Genomic DNA, 21,212 nt, shown 5'->3' with positions numbered 1-21,212 from the left:
GATACAGTGTTGGAGAAGGGCCAGGGGACTCCCTCTCTCGGCCCCGCCCCCCATGGCTGCTCCAACCCTGGGCAGAGACAATCCAAGGGACACCACAGCCCTTGGCTCTTCTCTTCCCCAGGGTACAAACCTCCATTCTTCCAGGCTCAGGAGAGTTTCATTTGGTGGCTGCCGGGGCTGAGCCTCCCAAAGGTGGCAGGAGGCCCCGCTCAGGAGCAAATGGCTGTGGTGGCAGGGGCTCCAGGGTGGTCCAAGCCCAGGACACCCCCTGAAGTCCAGCAAACCCTTCTCCCAGTGCCCAGGACAGGGGAGCCCATGCTTACCTGGGTCCCAGCTGCTGCTCCCAGTGGCCCAATGGCCCGGGTGCAGCTGCCAGCTGCCCAGAGGGCTCGGGAAGCTGGGGTCAAGGGTCTGGGACAATCTGCCGACGCGTGTCGTCTTCTGTCTTGCTCCAAAGCTTGCTCTGGGAGCGTCTCTCCAGGTCCTTTCAGTTTTTCACTATGTGACTCTCTCTCCCGCTCAGTCTCTCTCTTTCTCTCCTGCCCAGGTTGGCTGTCCAGCTGCACTGCTGCCCTCTCTCCCCACTCCAGCGCCTGCCCCCAGGAGGCGGAGTCCGAGGGGCCTCTGAGGTCTGAGTGCCATGACATCAGCTTGCGGGGAGGGCTGTGCAGAGCCCCGGCTGCCCAGAGGGAGGCAGGGCACCGGGGTCTGTCTTGGCTGTTTCATGACCAGCGTGGGACTCCAGCTGGGCCACCGGTCCGGGCCTGGCTGCCTCCTGTCACTTGGAGTAACAGCACCTGCCATCTCAGCTCCGGGCAGGAAACCACATCCTGATCCTGACTTGGTCACTGATTTGCCTAGTCTCGGCCCCTGTGCGCCTTCCGCCAAACCCGTTTTCTCCTCCAGAAATGGCTGTTTGAGAGGAAAGGACCAGGCAGGGCAGGATGTTACAAACCCCACAGTCTGGCCCGTTTCTTCCCCACCCCTGTGTACACACCGCCCTCACCCTGCGCCGCCCCTGAGGGCTCGCTCAGGTGGGTCTCCCGAAGCTCCTCACTCCACCACTGCCGCACAGCCTCTGGGGAGGAGCGGGGAGGAATGTTGTCTAAAGTCATCCAGGAAACTATCTCAGACTGGCTGTCCTGGAGCAACCCTGCACGGAGCAGGGACCCATACGAAGTAAAGTGAAATGCGTGACTTTTAAGGGGTGGGGGGTAAACAAGGAGGAGCAACATGAGATGTTTGTCGTGAGCACTGGCAACGACAGTAACTTCGACAACTCCTGGCTGAGTCCTGGCGCTGCCTCATTACCACCCTTTGCCTGCCCCACCAGTGTGGGCTTCCCCAGCGGCAGCTATGCCTGGGCGGAGGGAGGCGCTCTTTGCAGCCCCAGCCTCAAACGGGCAGGTCTGCTAGGAAAGGACTAGTTCAAAGAGGCTGGGGTGCCCATCCCCCAGGATCCGGTGGTCCAAGTGCGCCACCTGCTGGTCACAGGCATGGCTGCCTGATGGCAACCCTTTAGGAGCAAGGCTGAGTACCCAGCTCTTCCTGGAGAAGTGACAGCAGGGGGACTCAGCCTCTGCAGACCCAGGGCTCCCTGTGACCCAACAGACCTGAACCCTGAATACTCGCGGATGCTGGGGGTGTATCTGGCCAGGTGGCCTTCCCAGGAGTTGCTTCAGAACACAGTCACCACAGAACACCGTCGCCACTGCTGGACTCAGGCTTGCAGACAGCTACCTACCCTCCTCCAATCACCTCTCTTGCTGAGCCAGAATAGGAGGGCAAGTGGCATTAGCCCTGCACAGATGGAAAAACTGAGCCCCGAGAGGCACGTGGTGCCCCAGGCAGGATGCAGGTCTGAGCTGTGAGGGATGAGTGGGGAGTGGAGCCGAGTTGGGGTATGTGGCCATCTCCAGATGCCACAATAGTGACAACGTCCTCGGCACCCACCAGGGGCCAGGCTTTGCATTAAGGTGGGCACAGAAATCATAATGCATTTGTATGAAGAAAATTTAGGAAATGGCCTTAATTCTTTTCTTCACTTCCATGCTAACCCCACCACTGAGTCCTGTCCACTCTGCCTCCAGGACTCAGCCACCCTTGGCTTCTTCACTCAAACTGCCTGCCCTGCCCTCCTCACACCCACCTGGACCCACACACACCCAACTCCTCTGTCTGCGGCCCCTCGTGCAGCTGCTCCTCCACCTCACGATTGGATCAGGGCTGGGCCTTCCTTCCCCCGGCGGGCTCCCACGCCACCCTACCTGTGGGATGTTTGTCCAGATCAGTGTTTCTATCGGTCTTCCCGCTAGTCTGCAGACTGCTCCAGAGGAGGGAGTGCAGCCGGTCCGCTATACCCCTAGTGCCCAGGGTGTGGCTTGGGACGAGGCTAGCTGAGGGAATAACCAAATGACCCCCAGTGACCTCAGCGCACAGACGAGAGGGACAGGCCGCAGGGTCCGGCCCAGCTATTACACCCAAGCCCTCCCTCGTGTGCTCTTGGACCAGAGGACAGCCACCTGGGCCTCAAAAATACTCCTCCCATTATCCTTACTCCCCAGAGGGACAGACAGACACAGCAAGGCGTTTCTGGGATTGTGGTCATGTTTATTCTGTGAACAGGTCTCCCAGACCCCAGGGTGGGCCCTGAGGCCAGTGCAGCCCAGGGCGGGTGGCGTGGACCAGAGGCCCCACCATCTGCAGATGGGGACTGGGCCCTGTGGACTGAACATGCATGGAGCAACTGCCCTCCCACCCACCCTCCAGCCCCGGCCTGGAAGAACTCCAACCTCACCTGCCCCCTCCCCTGGACTTCCTAGGGACCAGGGTTCTCCACACATCCAGGAACCAGCCTGGCCCACACAGAGGGGCAGGAAGCTCGGGCAGGGCTGCAAACAAGTTCTGTTGGGGGGAGGAAGCAGGGCTCAGCCCCAGCGCTGGAGCCCACAGGTCTGCAAGTTGATCCTGGTTCGCTTCAAGGCCCAGGTGGACGTGGCTGAGAAAACACCCACACGCCGGCCCCAGAGGCCCCAAGCTGGCTTACCCAGCCCTCACCTCTCCACCCCAATTCAGTATTCATTTGAAACAGACATTGAAAAGTGATTACATGAGTGTGATGTGTGCACGCACACAGGGATACAGAGAGAGGTTACGGGTTTGCCCTTGTTCAGCACTTCTTACCGAGTGCTGACAAACAGGAATCATGGGCCCCACTTTACAGAAGGGGGAAATTGAGGCACAGGAGGTTTGAATGACTTGCTCCTGGTCTTCGGCAGGGTCCTGGCCCCAGGCCCAGCTTTCCCAGGAGTCCTCTTGCCCTCCTTGTCGTCCAGTTCCTGGCCCTCCTGGGGCCCAGGGCCAGGACACAGGAGCAGAGCCGGCCACGGGGTGAGGAGGCAAAACCAAGGATCCAGGACCTCTGGCTAGGACGCTGGACCAAAGAGCCAGAAAATTCAGGATTCCAAAGGGATTCCTATTCCTGAACCAGCTGAACTCTTCCACTGACTCTGCCTGGTCCGGAGACCTGGGGCAGGTTCACAGCAGCAGGGGGCTGGTGCTGGCTTGTCACACATCCATGTGCCAAACGCCCTCTTCCTGACCCACCTCCGGGCCTCTTCTGAGAAGGGGAGACTCCTCCCTGTCCCTCCCCAGGTGGAATCCAAACAAAATCAGAGGGTAAATAAGAACAAAATAAAATCAGCAGACCACAAGACCTGGAGTTTAAGAAGAAAAAAAAAGATTCACAGGCTTTCAGCTTTCCTTTAAAAACAAAAAAACAAAACAACCCTTGGTTAAAATGGAGAGGTTTAAACCAGAAAGAATATAAAATGTTGAGGACTGAAAGGAACGATTTGGTCCGGGCAGCAGAAAGACAGCCTTGGCTGCATTTTGGGGGGATGTTGGAGAACCCCTGGTCAGGGGACAGATTTACCACACTCCTGCCACATCTAGTGGGTGACCTGACCCTGGTGGGCTTGACACCGGCACCCCGCAGACCCCTCTCCCTGGAAAGCCCAGGTCTGGCAGCAGAAGGGGTCCCACCTGCCGGGGCCCTGGCTGCTAAACTGGGCTCATTCCTCCTGATGTCAGGGCAGTGGAGACAGGAAGACACCCTTCCTTCCATCATGGCCAAAACTTCTCCAGGCCCTTAGACCAGAGGCTGGGGGTGAAACCAGAACCTGGAACGTGAAGGTAGCTGCAGCTCCTCTGGGCATCCGCCTGAGCAGCCTCGGAGCAGAGGTGCAGACCGGGCCTGTGGGCAGGGGCCCGGCCCCACCCAGGGCCTCACGGGCGTCCACTGCTCACTTGGCAAATCTCTGTTGAATAAATACATGGACGGGCGGGGGTGGGATTCGAGAACGAACACGAGTCACCTGCGCAGTCCCCAAATTCCAGCCTGAGCAGGGACCCAGCGAGAGCCAAGGGTCCTTTCAAGGTGGCTAGAAAAGCAGGTGCAGGTGACAGAGAAAGCAATGCCTGGGGCCCTGGGGCAGGCGCAGGAGAGGAGTGTCAAGATGGGGCTCGGGCAGGTGGCAGTTTGTGTGTAAACAAGTGACATCTTGGCACTCTGTCACAGACGCAGGGCCTCAGGGAAGCATTTCGATGAACAGAGCCCCTAGCAGTGGTGACAGTGGGGGGAAGGAGGGCTGTTAAATCTCAGCCGGGGAGACGCCTCCATGAGAAAGGAATGCTTTGGGTCCTCAGGACACAGGCCCGGAGATGGGCAGAGACCTCCCAAGGTCACCGAGCGAGTCAGTGGGAAAGCTGGGAAAAGGACCCCAGTGTCCGGGCTCCCAGCCAGTCCCTGGCTGGGGACATGCAGACGGTGGGTGGACGGCGTCAGACGGCCGTGAGGGAGGCGCTGCTGAGGAGGCTCACGGCGATGGTGCCTGGCAGGTCGCTGGGCTGCCGGCTGTTGCGGTCTCGGAGGTGAAGGGTGTGCAGGGCCTGGAGGTCATCCGGGTCGGCCTTCAGCTGCACCTGGCCCAGGAACTCATCCTTCAGGACCTGGTGGTTCCAGACCTGGGAGGAGACAGAGGGCGGAGGGGGCGCTGGCAGTGGTGGCAGGGCCCAGAGTCCCTCACCTGCACTGCTTCTGTCTCGCCATGGCCCCTGGGCAAGGCCATGCCCTGTCTGGAGCCTCAGGCCACCCCCATGCCTGTCACAGCTCCCTTCCGCGTATACAGTTAACTCAGTAACTATCAGCTCTGCCGTTGACCTTGGGTGACCTTGAAGAGTGGCATACACCCCCCACCCCATTTTCTCCATCTTTAATATAAGGGTATCAGCAACCCCCAAGGGGTCCTCTGGCCCCCATGTCTATGGGTCTGTGATTGGACCCAGTGGGACTGGTGTCGGGAAAACTGGGTAAACAGGGCCTCCCTGTTCATTCACAGACAGTTTCTCACCAAGCGAGATGCTGGCCTGGGCCCGGGGACACAGGGCTCCCTGCCAGCGAGCTCAGAATTGTCCACCAGCCACTCGGCCTGAGAAGAGAGGGACGCCCAGCCCAGGGACCCGGCTTTCTGACCCCTGCCCTCAGGAAGCAGCCGCCCCACCACACGCCATCCTGGTGTGACCTTTCCAGGTGAACCTCAAGGGTGACTTGAGGAACAAATCCCAAGGCTTTGGCACGAAGTCGGCAGAAATGGCCATTGTCTCTGGCTGGAAGACACCCCGCTGGGTCTCAGAATCACACCAGCTAATCCCACTCACCCATCCTACAGAAGGGACTCAGGGCACCGAAAGGGGCAGACAAGATAATTCCCAAGGCCACACCATGCCAGGGACAGAGAGGTGGAACCAGAATCCAGCATTCCCGGGTCCCGTCGCAGGCTCTGCCACCGGGACCAGCCCCTCGGAGTGGGGAGTGGCAGGCTGGGGGCACGAGCAGGCTCACCTGGACAGTGATGGGCCGGCCCGGCTTTTTGCGGTAGAAGATGCCCTTCACGTCGTACTTGGGCGCCGAGGTGCCCTTCTGCACGGCCGAGCGGACTTTGTCCCCCTCACACTTGATGATCACATAAGAGTTAGCCCCTAGAGAGATGGAGGGGGTGATGGGGTGAGGGTGGGGGCTAGGGCAGGGCCTGGGTGGAACCGGTGTCTGGGAAGCGAGGTCCTCTCACGGAGCAGAATCCTGGCCTCACGTATTCAGAGACAGGAGGGGACACACCGGAATCTCCGGCCTCCGGGCCTTTACCGTGTAGTTTCCCTGCCCAGGATCCTTTGGGCCTACTCCAGGTTTCACCGGGCTTCCTACCTCACAGCTCCTCAGCCCAGGGAAAGGCTACTCCGGTCAGGAAGCCCTCCCTCCCCACTGCCTGGCCCTGTGCCTACTGCCCCCCCCCCCACCAGAAGACGTCTAAGAGGAGGAAGCAGAGCATTTTTCTCTATGCACCCGGCTTCGTCCCAGGGCTGGGCCTGAGTGGACGTTAGGCAAGGTTTATTCATTCAGTGATGGAGAGTGGGAGAGCCATGGGTGTCTGCAGCTGTGGAGGGGGAGGATGCATGGGGCGCCCTCCCCGGGGAAGGGGGTGGGGGGCTTTCCCTGAGCAAGCGCACCTGTTGGGGAGTCCTTGAGACCAGCAGCCCTCTGGACGTGCACCTGGGTCACCAGCTGCGGGTAGCCACACAGGGAGCTCCAGCAGGAGCAGGGTGGCTCATCCAGGCGGAGCTCCCTGGTACAGAGCCGAGGACAAAAGGGAGGAGGTTGTGGAGGGGGGTCAGGAAGATGGAAGATGGAGGGTTCAAGCACAGGGGAGGGGAGAAGAGCAGTAGTTAGTCAAGACATTGCTTGTCCTGGGCAAAGCCCCTGGGCTTCCTGCTGCTCTATCCCCACCCAAGGGTGTCCCATCTTTCCCAAGGGAAAAGCAATTTACTGAGCACCTACTATGTGCCAAGCTCTCGGTTGGGATGTTACAGGAACTATTTGTAATCCTCACAAAGCCCTGGAAGGTAGGCGACTATTTTGCCCATTTTACAGATTTGGAAGCATCAGGCTCGGCAGGGGGCGGGACCTGCCCGCACAGCTGGTGAAGCTGGAGGCCCACCGGTTCCACCACACAAGCTGCCTCCCTGCTCTGGGACGGGGGTGGGCGGCACTGACTCCAGGCTGCCCACGCAGGCAGCGGGGTCTGCGCCCTCACAGGACTTAGGGGGCTTCAGCAGTCTGCCTAGCCGGACTTTACCACTGGCTGCAAGGTCTTGGAAAACAACCACAACCTCAATCCCCAATTTGGATCCATAAAATGGAGGGGTTATGCCTCCCAGCCTGGGTTCAAGAAAAGCAAATGAGTGAAATCTTCTTTGTTACTGTGAAGTGCTACGCACACATGAGACAGAGCCTGGGACAAGCGGCGGGCCGGGCGGGGAGAAGGAGATTGGCCCTGGGGTGTGTGCAGCCGGGCTCTACGCCTGGGGCGGACACTGAGCATCGCTGGGCTGCAGACGCGGCCAGCCTGGCGTGGACGCCAGCCCCACCCACCCTGGCCCGGAGTCCGCCGCTACGCACCGGCAGTTGGAGGGCACGTCAGTGAAGACGCGGAGCAGGAACTCGCCAGTGTGGCCGGGCTCGAAGGTGGTGGGGATGATGACGTAGCGCCCCGCGGGCTGGTCGGTGCGTAGGAAGACGCTGCGCGAGTTGATGTAGATGGAGCTGGCGGCTCTGTGCTGCAGGCTGTGCATGCGGTACTGGCGGTTCTCTTCCACCTGCGGGCGCGGGGACCAATCTAGAGCCCGGCGCCACTCCTCCCGCACCCCACACCTCTCCCTCACCACCGAGAAAGAAAGTGATAGAATCCACTCACATGAAATGCCCAGAAGAGGCTGATCTACAGAGACAGAAGCAGATGAGTGTTTGCTGGGGCTGGGGAAGGTCGGGGAGGTGCGTGGGACTGGGTGGTGAGGGATAAAGGGCATGGGGTTCCTTCTGGGGTGTGAAAATGTTCTAACACCGATTGCAGTGATGGTTGCACAACTGTATGAATAATTAAAAGTCACCATACACTTGAAATGACTGAATCATATGGTATGTGAATTATATCTCAATTAAAGATGTTAAAGAGGAGGAGGCAACAGGATTCCCCTGACAACAATGTCTGTGGCGTTTCTGTCGTAACAGAAGCAAGTGTCATATCTGCCCAGGTGACAGCACATGTCCATGAAATGACATCGCCAGCACGTGGGACATGCTGGACAACTGCTAGAACAAAGGCGACGATAAGCTGCAGTCACATCAGTGAAGGTCAGACACGTCGTGTCAAAGCACCAACACAGCAGCACACTGCACACGGACCAGTACGTGACGTGAGCACACTCGTGGCCTGACCAAGCCTGCCGATGCCGGGCTCGCGGCTCAGACTGGCAGCCAGCATCTCCAGGTGGGGTCGCCAGTTCTCGCTGCCTGGATGCCGACCCTGTACAGTGGGCGCCATCCCACACGGGGCGTCACAAGCTGTGGAAGGTACTGGGGTCCCAGGCCAGGAGGGAAACCACTGGTGAGCCTGCCTGGCCCTGCCCAGGGTGCCTCCCCTGTGCCTAGCAATGCCTCCAATTCAGGGAGACCCAGAGCCCTAGGGAGGGGGGTCCTGGAGCCCGGCCCCACCTGCCAGCCATCTTTCCCTTCCCCACCCGCCAGGAGTCCAGGCCTGTGGGTCTGGGGCAGAGATTTCAGGCTGGGGGCTGCCACAGCAGCAATCCCAGGCAGGTCGGGCCCTCTGTCGATACTGCGAACCGAGCCCCTGCCACCGCAGGTCCATGGTCAGCCTCTGTGGCCGGGGTGGCGCGGATGACGCAAGTGACTAGGGTGTTCCTTCCCCAGTGCAGGCGGCCCGGCTGCGGCTCGCCGGCTCCCCTCCCCCGCAGCAGCCCTCACCTTGTAGATGTCGAAGCCAATGACCAGATTCTCGCCCTTGCCGTCCCGACGGGTGGACTGCTTTGGCCGCTGCTGGATGCAGATCAGTACTTCATCTTCTGGCTTCTTGACATCAAAGATGTACTGCAGGTTTGGCCAAGGAAGAGAGACACCACAGTGAGACAATGCTGATGAGGGGCTTGCTGGCGCCCAGAGGCTCAGCCCAGAGCCAGGAGCTTGGGCAGGTCACGCTGCTTCTCTGAGCCTCAGTCCCCTAACTGCAAGATGGGCCTAAAGTGACTACCCTGCACGAGGGGTAGGAGGATTGGATGAGATTATTATGCTCAGCTCAGAGCCCGCATGCAGCCGATGCTCAGTAAAGACACGTGGGGACGATGCAGGTTGCAGGGGCGTGACCGAGGAGGCTGCAGAGAAGAGGCCCCTGTGGAGGAGCCGGCCTGGCCAAGCTCCGCCAGGAGCAACGTTGCGTGTGTGAGAACAAGGGGTCTGAGCCCCCGGCGCAGCCTCCAAATATCCCTGTAGCTTCTGCACAAGACACTTGCCCTCAGAGCCTGTGTCCTCAGTTTTAGCGTCTACGGGTCAGACTGAGAGGTTGGGGACGACCACCCAGACAGGCCATCCAACGCTGCCTGCAGGGACAGGGTGCGCCCGAGGTGCTGCAGGAGCTCGTGGCAGGACAGTGGCGAGGCCCCCGCAGCTGCCTGAGAGGCAGGGCGGGAGCCCCCGAGAGCGCCCACCTGTGGGTTCTGGAAGAAGGTGTCCTTGTGGTTGATGCAGCCCCCACTGCGGTTCTGCCACGGGTCCTCGTGCCGCGTCCAGGCCCCATGCAGCCGGGCCTCCTCCCACGTCTTGTGGATGCTCAGGTAAGACGTGTTGATCAGGCGGCACTTGATGATGTCGGTGAAGTATCGGCACACGTCCTCGAAGGTCATCCTGGGCGTGACAAGGGGCTGAGCCAGGCAGTCCCCCCTGCCGACCCGCGGTCTGCTCCCCCTGCATGCTCTGAACCGTGGCTCACGCCAGAGTGAGCACAGACATGGCACCACACGGACCTTCACGTCTCTTGTGGCCTCAGTTTCCTGCTTTGTAAATTGGAAATGGCTCTAACAGCAGCTGCCCATCTCCCAGAGCTACTGTAGGAACTAATGAATGCAACAAAGGCACGTTGCACAACTCCCGGCAGACAGAAGCAATAGCGAAGGCTGGCTGTTACAAATATTAATAGCATGAAGAGCTAATATGCATAGACCTCTACAGTTCATAAAGCATGTTTCTACCCACTACTTCCAGGCCTGAATAAACGAACAGGTGGCAGGAACCTCTTGGTCAGCTCGCTGAAGTGGTCAGGATGCTGCTGTGGTCACTGTGTACTAGGCACATTTCCAGGAGCTGGGCGGGGAGGGAGATGTGCTCATCCCCCTTCAAGTATGCACAAACAAGAATATGCACATATATGTGCCATATGTAAACACATATGAGAAAGGCCTTAGATAGAAGCCCCTGGCACTGATGAGGGGTTTCTATTATTATGTTTTAGTTCAACTGAGCCCAGAGCCAGACTCAGCACAGTGGATCTCCTCCACAGAAGCCTAGATCCAAGGGGCCCAAGGGACCCCTGACACCTGCAGAAGGGGTCCTCACTGGGGTACCAAGGTCACTGCCATCTGCCTCTGGGCCCGCCTGGGGCCCTCACAGCACCCACCACACACAGGGCACCCAGTACCCCTCCCAGAAGTGGCTGAGTCTCTGAATCAAGTGTCCTGCTGAAGCAGGATGCTGAGCCTGGCACTCAGTCGGGACTAAATGTAGGCTGAGTGAATGCAGGAATGACTGAACGCAGGAATCAATGAATGAATGCGGGGTGAGCGAATGAATGCAGGAATCATTGAACTCTTTAAGTGATGCTGTGGCCGTCTCCTCAGCCTGCCCCACCCATGTGCCTCCCTAAACTTACTCTTCCAAACCCAGGTGTGCACTCTTGCCTCTGGGCTGGGTCTCTGTCCCTGACCACCAACGGATCCTCTGCACCCCAAGTCTCAGCTTAGGAGGCAGCCTGCCCCTCCCCCCGCCCCGAGGCTTCTCCTCTTCCCTATCTCCTCTGCGCCAACAGGTGGCCAGCATGCCCCCTGCCCTCTGGTTGATCCCCACCTGCTGGCATCCTGGCCGAGCTGCTGCAGGGCCCAGCCTGGGTGCTCGAGCAGCCTAGGGTCTCTCAGGTGGGCAGAGGGGACAGTGGAGAGAAAAGGGCTGCCCAACACACCTTACAGAGCAGGAGCCTGCTCAGAGAGACAGCGGCTTGTCCAAGGCCACAGAGCAAATTGATGGTGCAGTATGTGCTACAACCCTGGCTCCTCCCTCCCCATCGGTGACCGCTGCCCAGCGCACAGGAGGTCCTCCCTGAGCCCCGGACGTCCACCTGGGGCAAGAGCACACTCACCAGAACTCGCCATCATCCTGTACAGTCACACCCATCTTCTCCCGCTCACTCTTGCTCACCTTCTGCCACTCCTCTGAGCTGGGGTGTGAGCACAGGGAAAGGGGAAAGCAGAGAGTAAGTGGAGGGCCCCTGCCAGGGCGAGGAGGACGAGGTACACGCAGTACCAGGCCCCCGTCAGCGTGGGTGTGGTTGGGGGCACCCAGGGCCACCCCGGCCCCTAAGAAGCCTTGTCTGCCCACTCCCACAGGTCACCGTGGGCTATCATCACACCTGGGCCTGGAGGTCATGGAACGGGGGACAAGACACTTAGCAGAGGGGGTCTTCTACTGGGGCCTGGTCTCCCTTCACCAGGCTGAGCGTCGCCCCCATTCTCACCCCTGGTGGCCTCCCTCCCTGCGTCCTCCCCCACCCCCATCACTCTCCAGACTGGTCTCTGTGTCCCCTGCTGGAGTCAGCTCATGCCACCTGCAGGCCCTGGCCCACGCTGAATCCACTACCACGCGCCAGCTGCAAAGTCAGTCTCCTGCTAACGTCGTCCAACCCCCAACCTCCTCCAGGAGGCCCACCCTCGCCCTTGCCCAAGTCCTCCTTCCAGCCACCCCCACCCCCCGCCTGAGGTCGCGCTCTGCCTGCACCCCCACCCCAGGCCTCACGTGTCACTCCAGGGCCCGGTCCACTCTCGCTCGCCCCAGGGGTTGCGCAGGCGGATCATATCTAGCTTCTCCGACTTGAAAAAGGCCAGCAGGCCATGGCCCAGGCGCACCTTGCGCACATCGGTGATGGCGTATGCGTGGCCTTTCACCAGGCCACACGCCAGGCGGGCCTCCATGTCCGCCGCAGTCAAGGCCTGTGGAGGACGGGGCTGCTCAGGGGCAGGGCAGGCTTGAGCCGAACCAGGGGCCACAGCGCCCCCTACAGAATAGGGAGAGGATTGCAGCCCCAGTGTTTTGCAAGCTGGGTATTACAATGTTAGCTTGAAATCAACTGTGGTAGGAGAGTTTACACCATGGAAATCAGCAAATGCTACATATCATTCTTCCAGAGAGCCAGTTTATCAACACAGCCCTCAGTCAGCCAAGCCGGGGTTCAAATTCTACCTTCGTTGAGCCCAGCTTTTTCCACTGAAATATGAGCAGTCAGTGAACACTCTTGAAGTGCCCAGGCCTGTGCCAGCGGACAGTAGGGGTTCCCTACCCCCCCGAAACCTTGATGGAGGGATCCTCAGATATACAGAAACTCATCACCCTGATAGGAAAGGGCCAGGAAAGGGGGATGTTGGTCGAACAGGTGGGCAAGGCATTTCATAGCATAGGGAGCTAGGGCAGGGGGCTTGGGGCTTGTGCTGACCAGCACTGGGGAGAGGCCTGCACCCTCCAACTGCTCCCTTCCCCCTGTGGCTGAGGGTCTGGATTTAAGAGCTAACCTGGGCAGGGGCTCTGCCTGGGACACCACAGCCTCCTCCCATCCCTGTTAGGGTTGACAAAGGAGAGCCACTGCTCAGGTCTGGCTCTGTGTGCCCACCTTGATGGAGGCACTGATGAGGCCTCCCCGGCTGTGCACCTTCAACACGCGCTCGAAGAGCGCGTTCCTCTTGGCCTCGTCGCTGGCGTAGTCGCCCTCAGTCAGGTCGATGGGCTCGGAGACGCCACCCGTGAAGTCCACCAGTGCGTCCGCCGTGTTGCCTCCGTCCAGGGCCTGGTAGCAGCCTGCCAGCCTGGGGAGCAACACGGAGAGAATTCCCAGCTCATGCTCCCCAGCTGGTCTAAATCCTTCACATTATAGGGGCTATTTTTGAGACTCAGAGAGGTTAAGCAAACTGCTAGGGTCACACAGCAGGCCACAGCAGGGCCTATACTTGTCCCACTGAGCCAACCGTTTTATCACTCGAATCTCCCTCAGCCGTAGCAGCTGTCCAGACAGCTATCAATTCTTTCAAAACTGTTAAAAGCTCATATGTCTTTTGACACATCAATTTTGGATGAATAACATTATTTGTGATCACGTAAAATGAGAAATCACCTAAATGTCTAACCCTAGGGAATTGGCTTTAAAAACCGACGCTGCACCTCAGTCATTCAGCAGCCAGTGAGCACAGCGCAGCCAAGGAGCTCCTGGGGCCTCTGAGTGAGGGCTTGCTTGTTACACTTAGGAAAGTGATACAACTGGGTTCCCATTGTGTTTAAATGCATTCAGTATAAAAATATTAAGCACCTACTAGGTGCAGCACACGAGGTGCTAGGGACATAGCTGTGGCTCCTTATCAAATGTTAGGAAAAGGGTTGAGGTCTTAAAGGCAAAAAAACACTGAAGTGACTGTAAGACGCGGAATGGGAAACATAACAGAATACCGTTTATGTAAATTGAAACAGCAAGGCAGGTGTTGCGAGGTAACCTACAAACAAACGAACAGAAAGCACCCGAGCATCAAATGTGTGAAAAGAGTTGCCACTGGTGGGGGGATGTGAGGAAAAAGACAGGAAACGGAGACACAGAGTAAGCAGAGGAGGGGCCCGAGGGTCTCCGATGACCCAAAACAGGGCAGGGGAGTGGAGGGGCTGGAAGAACACCCAGGACTACAGGACATGTGTGTTATCAAACGTCTGCAGGATTTTCTAATATTTTTCTAGTTTTGCTGTAACAGACATGCGTGAGTTTTACTATTTAAAAAGTAAATTAGCTGGTGTAGCTCAGTGGATTGAGTGCGGGCCTGCAAAACAAACAACCGAGGTTCGATTCCCAGTCAGGGCACATGCCTGAGTTGCAGGCCAGGTCTCAGCAGGGGACACACGAGAGGCAACCATACACTGATATTTCTCTCCCTCTCTCCTTCCCTTCCCCTCTAAAGATAAATCTTAAAAAATAAATTAAAAAAAAGTAAATTAACAAGCGAACATAAGTGGTGCAGCCACTTGGTGGTTGCTCAACACTGCAAAACTGCAAACATAGAACCGTACAGCCCACAGCCCAGGTGGCTGAACAGTGCCCCCGTGTGTCTGCTCATTCGTGCCCCTGCCGATGGATGCTCTGTGGAATGATGCCTCTGTGAACACCGGTGTGCAAACGTCTGCTCCGGTCTCTGCTTTCTGTTCTTTGGAATATACACCCAGCGGTGAATTGCTGCAGCATGACTGGACCTTGAAAACACTGTGCTCAGTGACATAAGCCAGACTCAGGGGGACAAATATTGTACAATTCCACGTACATGAGCTACCTGGAACTGGCAAACTCAGAGACAGAAAGTAGAATGGAGGTTCCAAGGGACCCGGGACGAGCGAAAGGGAGGGGTGCTGGTTAGCAGGCACAGCACTTGGGCTGAGGACGATGAAAAGACTGGGCATAGAGAGTGGGGTGGGTGCGGCATTGTGAATGTGATCAATGCCACGAAACTCTACACTCAAAGACGGTTAAAATGATGAACAGTATATTTTACCACACATCAAAAATCTGTAATTTAAAAAGAAAGCAAAAATGGGCAAGCCCACGGAGTGGGTCTCCCAAGTGAGAGAAGAGGGGCCTTGACCACTAGGGGGCAGGCTTTGCTTTCTTAGGATTAAAAATGGAATGGGCTAGCAGGGGTGTCCGACCCGCTGCCCAGGATGGCTATAAAGGAGACCCAACACAAATCGTAAATTTACTTAAAAATTTTTTTGTTTATCAGTTTTTGTTAGTGTTTGTGTATTTAATGTGTGGCCCGAGACTACTCTTCTCTCTGTCTCTCTCCCTCTCTTTCTCTCACTCACACACACACACACACACACACACACACACACATACATTGTCCCAGGAGACTGACAACTGGGCCTGGGAGGAGGAGCCAGGCTCCCACAGAGCTGGTGGCCGCTCTCCAACCCTCTGGCCCTCCTGCCCCAGGCCAGCCCCTGTCCTGGGTCCCGGCAGGTCACTCAACCCCAACAGCTCAACTAACTATTGCTCCTGCTCATGCTGGGGACCCAGGGCCGGGTGCAGAGCAGGAGGAGGTGGTCAGCAAACACAGAATGGATGGACGGTCAGACAGGCAGATGGAGAGGTGGACACGGGGGAAGCCAGAGAGCAGGGAAGGGTCCACAGCCAGCCAGGCTCAGAGATTCCATGTCTCCAACAAGGCCTCGGGAGGGCTTGGCAGCTGGGTCTTTGGGAAAGAGCCACAGACCTGAATGTGAGGCCAGCTCAGCCCACAGCGACCGGCAGGAAGCCTTCCCGACCTCGGTCTTCTCAGGTCTACATGGGAGGAGCTATTCCTCCCTCTGCAGGCTGGTTGTGGGGACCTGACAACCAGGTACCCGGAGGCCCTTTGGTCCAGGCCCCCACCCTGCCCAGCGTAGGCTCAGCTGGCCATGCCCTGGGTGCCTGGTCCCTGAGTGCACCATGGCTTTGCACCAGCCCTTGACCTCTCTGTGCCAGGAGTGCTGGCAAGAGGAACCCCCACGTTGAGCCCATCTGCAGCGCCACCTGGGCCTGGCCGCCAGCCCACCTGCCCACCACCGGCACCTACTTGGCATAGGCCTTCTCCACCAGGGCGCACCAGAACTCATTGTGGGAGTTGGAGTGGCAGTAGATGAGCTGGTTGTTGACTGTGGGCAGCCGGTCATCAATGACCACATCCACCCACTCCCCAAAGCGCCAGAAGTGGAAGTGGAAGATGCCCACGTAGGCATCAGGCTTCTCGGGGTCCCACTCCTGCTCCTTCCAGTCTGGGATGACCTGGATGTGAGGAAGAGGATGGGGACACACTGAGGTCACATCTGCTTCCTGAGGAAATAGGAGTGCATGCCTTCAGGAAACCAGAATGGGGAGGAATCCTGGGTTTGTGTCCCATCTCTGCCACCAAGAGCGCAGGACTTGTTTCTCTTCTCTGCCCTGCATGGCTGGAGTCTCCCTCCAGCTCTGTCATTCTGAGACCCTGTGAGCTTCCCCGCTCCCTTCCTCATGCCTCTCACTGCTTCCTCCCCCTCAGAATCATATCATACCCCTCCCAGCTCCTGCCTGGTGAATAGGGCCAAGGTCTCCCTGCCCCCGCCTCCAGCCGGAGACAGAAGCGCCACCACCACAGCCTCCTCCCTCTCCCCACCCACTCAGGCCAATCCTGGCTCCTACATTCCACTAGAACCCGTCTCCTCTTGTCCCCCCCCCCAGCACTCCCTGGCCCAGTGTCCCATCTCCTGGCTGGCCCGGGGACACTAACAGCATCAGCAGCCACACTGCCTCCACCTCAACAGAAGCAGAGTGAGCTTTCTGATCATGTCACTTCCCTGGAAAATAAGGTCCAAAGGCTACAGAGCCACGCCCCCTCCACTACCTCCCAGGCTGGTGTCTCTCCCCAACCCCCAACCCCACCCCTGCTCCTGCTCCAGGCTCTTCCTCTGGTTGGGGACTCCGAGTCTGTTCTTCCTCCAGCTGACTCTCATTTGTCCTTTAAGGTCTACCCACCTCCTACAGGAAGCCCTCCTTGACTCTTCAGACTGGGCCAGCTCCCCTGCCCTTGAGTCTCATGGCCTCTGGTACTTCTCTGAGACACTAATTCCAGTTATAATTAAACAGGTATGGGACATTGTGAACAGCTCTGACACAATTGCTGGAATGTCAGCTCTCTGAAGGCAGGAACACATGGGTCTTAGTCACTGCCATCTGCCAGCACCAAGCCCAGGGCCTGGCCCAGAGAGGGTGCTTAATGAACACGTGCTGGCCGAGTGAATACGTTCACAGGCATCACACGGGGCTCGAACAACAGTTACTATTATGGACCATCTTGGAAATGTCAGGGAGCACACCTGTGACTGCCATGGGTGCTGTCAATTTAATTTGCACAATAAACTCATGAGCAGATTACTATTATCCATCCCTACTTTGTAGATTAAAAAAAATCAAGCCTCAGAGAGGGCAAGTAACTTGTCCAGGGTCACACAGCTAGAACACACACACACATTCTTCGTCAGCGAGCACCGCTCTTTGCATAGCCCCATGCGGACACTGGGGACCCAGACGAATCAGACGTGGCCCCCTGCCCTCCGAAGACTGCCAGTCTGGGGAGAGGCAGGGCCACAGGGAGCATTTGAGCCTTGGAGAGAAGGGGGTGAAGGGCCCGACCTGAGGGGCCAGCAGCAGCTTCTGAGCGAGTGTCCTGAGAGCTGGCGGTGAGTGGCCCTGAGCAAATAAGGGCAAACAGAGGCGACTTGGGCATCAGGAGGTGGGCAGGGGAGGGAAAACCCTTCACTCTGCCGAGTCAGGGGGGACTGCAGGGCCTGTCACACGTGAGAGAAGCGGGGCTGGGCAGCCCCGGGACCAGGGGCGGCTCCTCTGGAAGAGCACCACTCCCAGGAATGCGTGGCGGACGTGCAGGCCTCTGGACTGAGGAACCCAGTGAACATCAGGAGCTTGCAAACTCCGGGACCCAGGCCAGCCTGGACCCAGAGGCCAAAAGCTGTTCCCCAGGCCCCACGCTCATTAAAGATGTTTTTGTTTGCACGCCTTGTACAGTAAACGGGGGTGTCGGCAAAGAGAGAAGCTCCCTAGCGGGACATTCACGACCGAGAAAATGAAAACGGTAAGCACAGTGAGAGGGGCCGCAGCCGCCGACAGGACCCGCCAGCTGCCAGGTGCAGGGCCAGCCCGTCCATCCCATTGCCCTGACCCTCGCTGCTCTCTTTCGGGCCAATGCGATGGCAATTGCTGGCAGAGGCTGCCCAAGGGCACAGTGAGGGAGGCAGGGTTCATGCCCAGGGCTTCAGAGATTGGCGCAGCATCTGGAACCCCACCAGGGCTTGATGTTGGCTGGTCCCTTCCCCCACCCCTTCCTCACCTCCCTTTCCAGGCAACTCTATGTCCTTTCTAAGTAAAAACTCCCAGACCAGCCTCTACCCTGACCCCCAGCACTCTCTCCTGCTTTGCTCTCAGGACAGAAAGTTGTATCAAAAATGGGGCACATGCAGGTGGGGTTCTCATCCCCACTACACAGAGGGGAAGGCTGAGGTCCACAGGGGAGCAAGGAGCTGCGCAAGGGCACCGAGCGACGGGGAGTCCAAAGCGGAGAACACAGGCCTGGCCGCTGCACCTTTGTCAGCTCCTCCCGGCTCTGAAAGCCCTGAACTGCCTGGGAATGGACGAGGGCACAGGAAAGGGGGCGCCGAGGAGAAGGGGAAGAAAAGCCCTCGCAGGGCACTGGGAGGGCCTTCTGAGGCTGTGGGAGGACCATTAGCCAAACCCAGGGCTTGGCGCTGAGCCCTCTGTGGTTCAAGAATCATCTAATAAGGCTCCAGGGCCCAGAGATCCCGAGTCAGGAATCCTCGTGGGCCTCGCTTCCCCCTCCTGCACCACCGCCCTGGGCGAGGCAGGGGGCGGTGGGCCCCAGGAGGGCCCCTCTGCTGCCCGCAGGCACCAAGCAACAGGGAAAAGATTTTCCGGGAAGAAGTGCTTTGCGGGCACACAAACTCGCTCCCTTTCCCACAGCAGCTGGTCCTGCCGGAAATCTAGGAAGCAATCAAAGCCCCGGGGCCGCCTCAGAGGATGCAGGACCAGCTTGAATCTGGGGCTCCCGATGGCCAACGCAGGCCAATCCGGGCAGCGGTGAGGATGACAACTTCGATGGATGAAAACACTTGGGGTGAATTCGAATCTGTGAGATCCAGACCAGACACAAATGATGAGTCACTGCTGGCGGACGGTGGGAAACCAGCTCACTGTTGTGAAACTGGAAAGTTAAGGGGAAGAAAGGAGCATTTATCTTGCTGGTTCTACACAGATTGTACCGAGAGTCACCAAATAGCAGGTGAAGGGAGGTTTGTATCTGGAGACGAATGCCAGCTAAGAAATGAGGGAGGAATTAGAGCATTAGGCTCCCACTCTTTCGCAACCACTGGTGAATAATGCATTTATGAAATCATGGCTCTGAGCCCTCTGTGGTTTAAGGAGCCAGGAAAAAAAGAGAGGAAAACATCACGAAAAGAGAGAAAAACAGACATTACATGCCTCCTGAGAGAACATCGCCTCTGAAGCAGTTGTGCCAAGTAAAATTTGAGCCTGAGTCTCCTGAGCTAAAGCCTGGCTTACAGGAACGCCAGGGCCCCGGAACGCGGTAAATGACAGCAGGAAGATAAAGCCCGCAAACGCAGATGCAGCAACGCCCCCTCATCCTCGCGGGATACGTTCCAAGGCTCCCACTGAACGTCTGAGACTGCAGACCCCTACCCACACTGTTTTCCCCTGTACATACATACACACCTAGGATACATCTTAACTTATAAATCAGGCACAGTAAGATATTAACTTAGCAGAAGTTTATACTTAGTAAATATAAAATATAGCCCTGACTGGTGTGGCCCCATGGGCTGGGCGTCCTCTCACAAAGCGAAGGGTCCCTGGTTCGATTCCTGGTCACAGCACATGCCTGGGCTGTGGGTTTGGTCCCCGATTCAGGCATGTGAGAGAGGCAGTCGACTGATGTTTCTCTCCCTCTCTTTCTCCCTCCCTTCCCCTCTGTCTAAAAGTAAATAAGTATATTTTTACCATATAGTTTTCCCTGCACGTGCACACCTAGGATAAAGTTCCATTTACACATTAGGCACAGCACGGGACAAGCACGAGGACACGGGGACAGTTGATTTGGTGGCGGAGACGCGCACTGAGCGACTAACAGACCGTAGCCCGAGAAGCGCGGGTACGCGGCACAAAGGGACGAGTCACAGCCTGGCGGGACGGACTCGGACAGCACACGGTTCCACCACGCTGCTCGGAGCAACCCATGATTTAAAACATACAAACTGTTTATTTCCGGAACGTTCCACTTAATACTTACGGACCGCAGTTGACCACAGGTGACTCAGACCACAGGTGACTGAGCCCACAGGAGACCAGTGCCCCGAGATCCGGGGAACTGCTGCCGTCAGAGGCCGCACGGATGGCCGCTTCTTCAGCAAACAGATTGCAAGGGACAGATGACAACGTGGAACCAAACAACCGTAGTTATTTGGTTTGGGCCTCGGTTGCACAAACAAACTGTCCAACACACTCATGGCACAAATTGTGAACCAGAACATGGACTGGGAGTTTGCTATTAAAAATCAGTGTAAAATTATTTTAGTTGCCTGATGGCAGTGATTTCCAACCTTTTTCCTCTCATGGCACATAAACTACTAAAATTCTGCAGCACATCAAAAGATGTAGCTTTTTTTTTGCCAATCTGACAAAAATAGGTATGATTTTGATTCGTTCACACTGGATGGCTGTTGTCATTTTTTCACTTGACAAGTCCGAGGGAAAAGAGGTCAGTGCCCCCAACTACAGAAACAGTACCACATGTTTTTAAAACCCGACTATTGAAAAGCCGCTGTGTTGTGACATTACGGTCAGGGATTTTCGTTTGTTCGGAACAAATCCTTGTCATTCAGAAATGCATCCAGAAATACGATGGTATGTCGCCTGGCGGGGCGGGGGAGGCGGGAAAGGAGGCGGCCGAGCGTGGACAGCTGCTGGAGCAGAGGGATGGGCCCACGGTGCCCATCAGGCTGTCTCTCTCCTCCTGGCGTCTGCAGCGGAGACGCCCCATCACCAGGGACACGGGCTTCACGCCGGCCCTCATAGCCTCATGGGACGGGTCTGCTGACTGTCCAGCTGACCCTGGACACTGCCACCTTAGGCCCCACAGCAGCCACCTCGAGGTGGCGATGCATTTGGCCACCTCAGCTAGGCACCCGTGGCTCCCGCCGGGGACCCACCTGCTTCTGGTCCCTTAGGGGATGGGCTGCAGGGGCCTCCTGACCCCACACTCCCCTCAGACACCACTGGGCGGCTCCGGCTCCTTCCCTACTCACTGAGGGAGCTGGTGGAGGGCCGGGCCGTGTCTCCCTCACGCCCAAATCCCCAGCGCCAGAGCTGGCTGAGTCTCTCTGGGAGGATGACCCCCAAGCT

General features: G+C 57.7%; 2 protein-coding genes across 9 annotated transcripts in view; both read right to left on the bottom strand.

Moving 5' to 3' along the window:
* MYO7A (myosin VIIA) overlaps nucleotides 1-555 on the bottom strand; it is a 79,156-nt gene extending 78,601 nt beyond the window's left edge. For all 3 annotated transcript variants that reach the window (XM_053670780.1, XM_037138101.2, XM_053670781.1), the window contains exon 1: nucleotides 324-555. The gene's annotated coding sequence lies outside the window, so the exon portion shown is untranslated. The remainder of the gene's footprint in view (nucleotides 1-323) is intronic.
* Nucleotides 556-2,763: 2,208 nt separating this feature from the next.
* The window catches only part of CAPN5 (calpain 5), a 49,146-nt gene continuing 30,697 nt past the window's right edge, over nucleotides 2,764-21,212 (bottom strand). For 5 of the 6 annotated variants that reach the window (XM_053670827.1, XM_053670825.1, XM_053670828.1 and 2 more), the window contains exons 4-13: nucleotides 15,805-16,013; nucleotides 12,834-13,026; nucleotides 11,966-12,159; nucleotides 11,313-11,390; nucleotides 9,613-9,808; nucleotides 8,876-8,998; nucleotides 7,514-7,710; nucleotides 6,565-6,680; nucleotides 5,903-6,039; nucleotides 2,764-5,025 (exon numbers count right to left, since the gene is read on the bottom strand). In XM_053670827.1, coding sequence (XP_053526802.1) covers nucleotides 4,843-5,025; nucleotides 5,903-6,039; nucleotides 6,565-6,680; nucleotides 7,514-7,710; nucleotides 8,876-8,998; nucleotides 9,613-9,808; nucleotides 11,313-11,390; nucleotides 11,966-12,159; nucleotides 12,834-13,026; nucleotides 15,805-16,013 — 1,626 coding nt within the window. In that variant the 3' untranslated portion in view covers nucleotides 2,764-4,842. Of the gene's footprint in view, nucleotides 5,026-5,052; nucleotides 5,668-5,902; nucleotides 6,040-6,564; nucleotides 6,681-7,513; nucleotides 7,711-8,875; nucleotides 8,999-9,612; nucleotides 9,809-11,312; nucleotides 11,391-11,965; nucleotides 12,160-12,833; nucleotides 13,027-15,804; nucleotides 16,014-21,212 lie in introns of those variants that run through there. The other variant, XM_053670826.1, reaches the window with a different exon arrangement.

The sequence above is a fragment of the Artibeus jamaicensis genome, unplaced genomic scaffold (genome assembly GCF_021234435.1).
Source record: "Artibeus jamaicensis isolate MK-2021 breed Jamaican fruit bat unplaced genomic scaffold, CSHL_Jam_final contig_64, whole genome shotgun sequence".
Classification (NCBI taxonomy): domain Eukaryota; kingdom Metazoa; phylum Chordata; class Mammalia; order Chiroptera; family Phyllostomidae; genus Artibeus; species Artibeus jamaicensis.
Note: the sequence above shows the minus strand (reverse complement) of the source record. Positions and strands in the feature narration are given on the sequence as shown.